This window comes from Perkinsus marinus (genome assembly GCF_000006405.1).
Source record: "Perkinsus marinus ATCC 50983 genomic scaffold scf_1104296955874, whole genome shotgun sequence".
Taxonomy (NCBI): Eukaryota; Perkinsozoa; order Perkinsida; family Perkinsidae; genus Perkinsus; species Perkinsus marinus.
The window spans coordinates 22647-26517 of record NW_003207677.1 but is presented as its reverse complement, the minus strand read 5'-3'; the positions used below and the strand labels follow the sequence as shown (position 1 = coordinate 26517).

General features: G+C 51.3%; 2 protein-coding genes across 2 annotated transcripts in view; both read left to right on the top strand.

Moving 5' to 3' along the window:
* The window catches only part of Pmar_PMAR020386 (ABC transporter, putative), a gene marked incomplete at its 3' end in the record, with an annotated part of 3949 nt that extends 3257 nt beyond the window's left edge, over positions 1-692 (top strand). Inside the window, exons 12-16 of the mRNA XM_002775365.1 lie at positions 7-63; positions 118-167; positions 219-323; positions 366-482; positions 533-692. Coding sequence (XP_002775411.1) covers positions 7-63; positions 118-167; positions 219-323; positions 366-482; positions 533-692 — 489 coding nt within the window. The remainder of the gene's footprint in view (positions 1-6; positions 64-117; positions 168-218; positions 324-365; positions 483-532) is intronic.
* A 320-nt stretch (positions 693-1012) lies between these two features.
* Pmar_PMAR020385 (hypothetical protein) lies at positions 1013-3853 on the top strand (the record flags this gene model as incomplete). Its single annotated transcript, XM_002775364.1, has 16 exons — positions 1013-1127; positions 1182-1318; positions 1361-1487; positions 1531-1680; positions 1727-1847; positions 1895-2002; positions 2052-2163; positions 2209-2319; positions 2363-2473; positions 2521-2649; positions 2693-2821; positions 2870-2998; positions 3048-3199; positions 3240-3401; positions 3449-3562; positions 3604-3853. The coding sequence occupies 16 exons, from the start codon at positions 1013-1015 to the stop codon at positions 3851-3853; spliced, it is 2157 nt and encodes a 718-aa protein (XP_002775410.1).
* Positions 3854-3871: the final 18 nt, after the last annotated feature.

Below are 3871 nucleotides of genomic sequence, written 5' to 3'. Positions count from 1 at the left end.
AAGAAGAAGAAGGAGAAGAAAGAAAAGAAAAGTAAACGGAAGGAAAAGGAAGAGGCCGTTGTGGTAAGTGTCTGGAATACCTTGTTCCGATTGATTATCATGGTGACGGCTTTTTAGGAGGAGGAAGAAGAGGAAGAGGAGGAGGACAGCGACTTGGACTTAGCAATGTACGGCGCATCGAGAGGTAGCTCCTGCTGGGCCTACCATTCCTCTTTCAGGTTTGCTGGGGGTAAGGCTCGACAGCAGGCCGCCGCTGAGGCTGATGTTGAATCCTCGGATAGTGAGGAGGATAGTGATGATGATGAGGATGCCTTCCTTGCTCAGTACTGCCACCACCCTCGCATTCATCCATTGTGTGCTTACAGGTTCGCCAAGCAGAATAAGAAGAAGGGCCGGCGAGCTCCTACCCCACCTCCTCCTGAGTCTGATTCGGACGATGAAGAGGACGATGAAGATGACGATGAAGATCCTTTCCTTGCACAGTGAGGGTCTCGGTCGGCCCAGGATTGAACCGCGACGGTTGTTACTTCAGATTCGCCAAGAAGAACAATAGTCGAGGAGGTCGAAAGGTTGCTACGGATGACTCTGATGATGACGAGGACTCGGCCGCTGCCGTTGTTGAGTTCAAGCATGAGGAGGTTGTCGATGATAAGCCTAGTAAGGGCAAGTCGAAGGGGCGTAGGAGGCGATAAGCTGATGCGGCCTTCTTATATCCACTCACTGCTCTGCTACTAATGTATTCATCCATTGCTACTATATTCACGTCTGTTTCTCCGATGGACAGTTGGGAGTTGTGTTTAAGTCCAGTGAGAGGCTGGGGTAGGGCAGAAGCAGTTTGAGCTTACTGCTCAGATTTTGGTGACAGATTGTGACTAAAATCTGAGCAGTAGGCCTTTCCGTGTCGTTCGGAAGTGGAGTTTGTGAGCGTTGAGGAAATGCAAGAATAGCAAGATGGTGGTAGTCCGCGCTACTGCGACTAGCACGTCTCCTCTTACGTGAGTACCTCTTCGTAATGGGAGGAACCAAAAAGGATGATAACATCCGAGTGGCCATTCGCATGCGGCCCTTTAACGAGCGTGAGAAGGCTCTAGGGTCGACCCAGGCAGTAGTTGTCCAAGGGAACGCATGTACGACGCCTTTCCTGAGGCAACCACCAAACCCCAGAGGGGGCTTATGGTTAGGTCAAGTCGTTGGGGAGGTTCCTAAGGAGAACAATAAGGCGACGGGAAGGGCCCCTGCAGCTGGCAAGACCTTCTTCTACGATTATGCATATGACAGCACTGACAACGCCTCCTCGAAACCAGCGTCCAACGCATCGGTAAGTGCTGCTACTGGTGGAGTATATATAGTCGAGTTTCAGCTGTATGATGATATAGGGAAGGTCATCCTCGACAACGCCATGGACGGCTACAATGGGTGTCTGTTCGCCTATGGGCAAACAGGCAGTGGTAAGAGTTATAGCATGTTGGGGGGCTCGGGTGATCCAGGTGAGGTTGGATGTACCGTCTGAGAAGGGCACGGTCGTAGTAGGGATGATACCGAGGCTGACCAATGCTCTATTTGCTAAAGTTGGCCATGCTGATCCTAAGTACCCGCAGACACACGTGTGGGTGTCCTACTTGGAAATTTACAACGAAAAGTTGAGGGACCTCCTGGCAGCTGGTGATGATGATGGCAATGGTGAGGAGGCGTGCTCAGGGATCGGTAACGACTGCCTCTTCTATAGAAGAGGGCCTGTCTGTGTACGACAAGGCGGGACAGGGCGTAATAATATCGGGGGCAGTTGAGGCTGCTGTGGAGTCCTTGAAGGACGTTAAAGGCCTGTTGGACTTTGGTAACGCTCGGAGGTAGTGTTGAATTAATACCACACTTCCGTTACTTCGTCCTTTGTAAGGGCTGTGGGAGCCACTAACATGAATGCGGTCTCTTCTCGCTCGCATGCCGTGTTCACTCTAAGGGTTCAACGCGTGTGCTCTGATGGTGGCGGTGACCTTCACTCCAGGTGGGCAGTAGACCCCTAAGGTCCTTGTAGGGCATTGTAATATTCTTAGGATCAACCTAGTGGACTTGGCTGGTAGTGAGAGGCAGGCTAAGACACAGTCAGAAGGCAGTCGACTTAAGGAGGGTATTGCTATTAATCAATCTTTATCAACACTAGCACAAGTAAAATACCACTGGCCTATCTGGGCTTCCAGATTGTGGTGACAGGTGATAGCCCGGCTGTCTGAAGGCAAGGGCAAGGGACATGTACCCTTCCGTAACTCCAAGCTTACCTTCCTTTTGAGGGACTCCCTCTCGGGCAATAGCAAGACCTTCATGGTAGGGCTGGGGACACAGGTGACACGTGTCACCACTTGGTCAGATCGCGGCAATCTCGCCATCAACATCGGAAATATTCGAGACGGTATCAACTCTACGTTTCGCTACTTCTGTTAAGAAGGTCCAGACCTCAGCGGTGCAGAACCAGGCCGCGGTAAGGAGGACCTTATGAGGCTGAGTGCTTTGAGGTATTGGTCATAGGCGGGTACTGTGGATGCTATGAAGCATGCTATGGAGGCGCTGAAGAAACAGTTGGCTGCTAAGGGCGTTGATGACCCCGACAGGATAGCAAAGGAGAAGGAACAGAATGAGGAAATTAAGAAATTGAAGGTATGAGTGGTATGGGCTTTCCGAGGCTCATCAGTGCTAACAGGCTGAGCTGGAGGCTAACAAACAGGAGATATCACTGATGCAGACGGACTTCCATGAACAGCTAAAGAAGAACAAACAGATGGCTAAGGAGAGGGAGGCTTACCTCAAGCAGAAGGGAATCAAACATGGGGTGAAAGGAGGCTGATGGTGGTCGTATTGGTAGTGGCTATCCTTGCAGGATGTGGTGGATAGGAAACACCCCTTCCTACTCAATGTTTCCTCGGACCCTCTCCTCAGTGGGAGTCTCGCCTGGTCCCTTCATGGTCATCATGAGTTCCTGGTCGGTAGTCATAAGCATAAATGCGCAGTAGGCTACCCGGGGGGACGAGCGGAGGGTCAGTGGTGAGGTGTGGTAGGTTGTGGTGAGGGGCCTGGGCATCCCTAACGATGAGCCCCTGTGCAAGTTCGTATGTCCTGAGGAGGGTAAGGTAGGCATACAGATGCTCTCAGAGAAGGGCTCAGTGCAGCTGAATGGTCATCGACTTAAGGCTGGGGAAAAGCAGAAGCTGTAGTTCATAGATAGAGAGTGGCCCTGATGATGGAAGTAGGCACCATATGGACAACATCCTTCTGGGCAAGGCCATTATGGTGCGACTGCACCTCCCTAACCATAAGGAGGATAAGGACCTCACATTCGAGCAGGCTATGGCTCAGGTCGAAGGACAGGTCCCGGCCGAACTTGAATTCTACTTTGCTAAGGCCAAGGAAAGGTAAGTCTTGAGGTAAGCCTCAACGTTGAGGTATTCCCTCCTCACAGATGGGGTAGTGCTAGCAAGCAATACAAGGCTGTTGTTGAGTATGCTCTGAAGGACCTGTGGCCGTTGGTCGACGAGGCCAATGCGATATCCGAAGACCTCTTCCCTGTTAGACCGTAAGGCCCACTATGGCTACCTCTTGTGAGGTGTACTGCAGATACAAGTACACGATTGAGATATTCGTTGACCATGTCCAGGCTGAGGGCCAACAGTCTGATTTCCATCCAGCTGATATCGTCAATGTGAGGATGTCCAGGTTGGAGAAACCCGACACCAAGAACTACAAATCTGTGTGTAAGTTCACGTTCGGGGAATCAGCCTTCATGTCGCATACATTATTCACTTTTGTGATTCTCCAGTCGACTTCGGCATACAGTGGAGCTTCATCCGTCTTACGTGGCGTGTGAAAACCCCGATATTCGCGC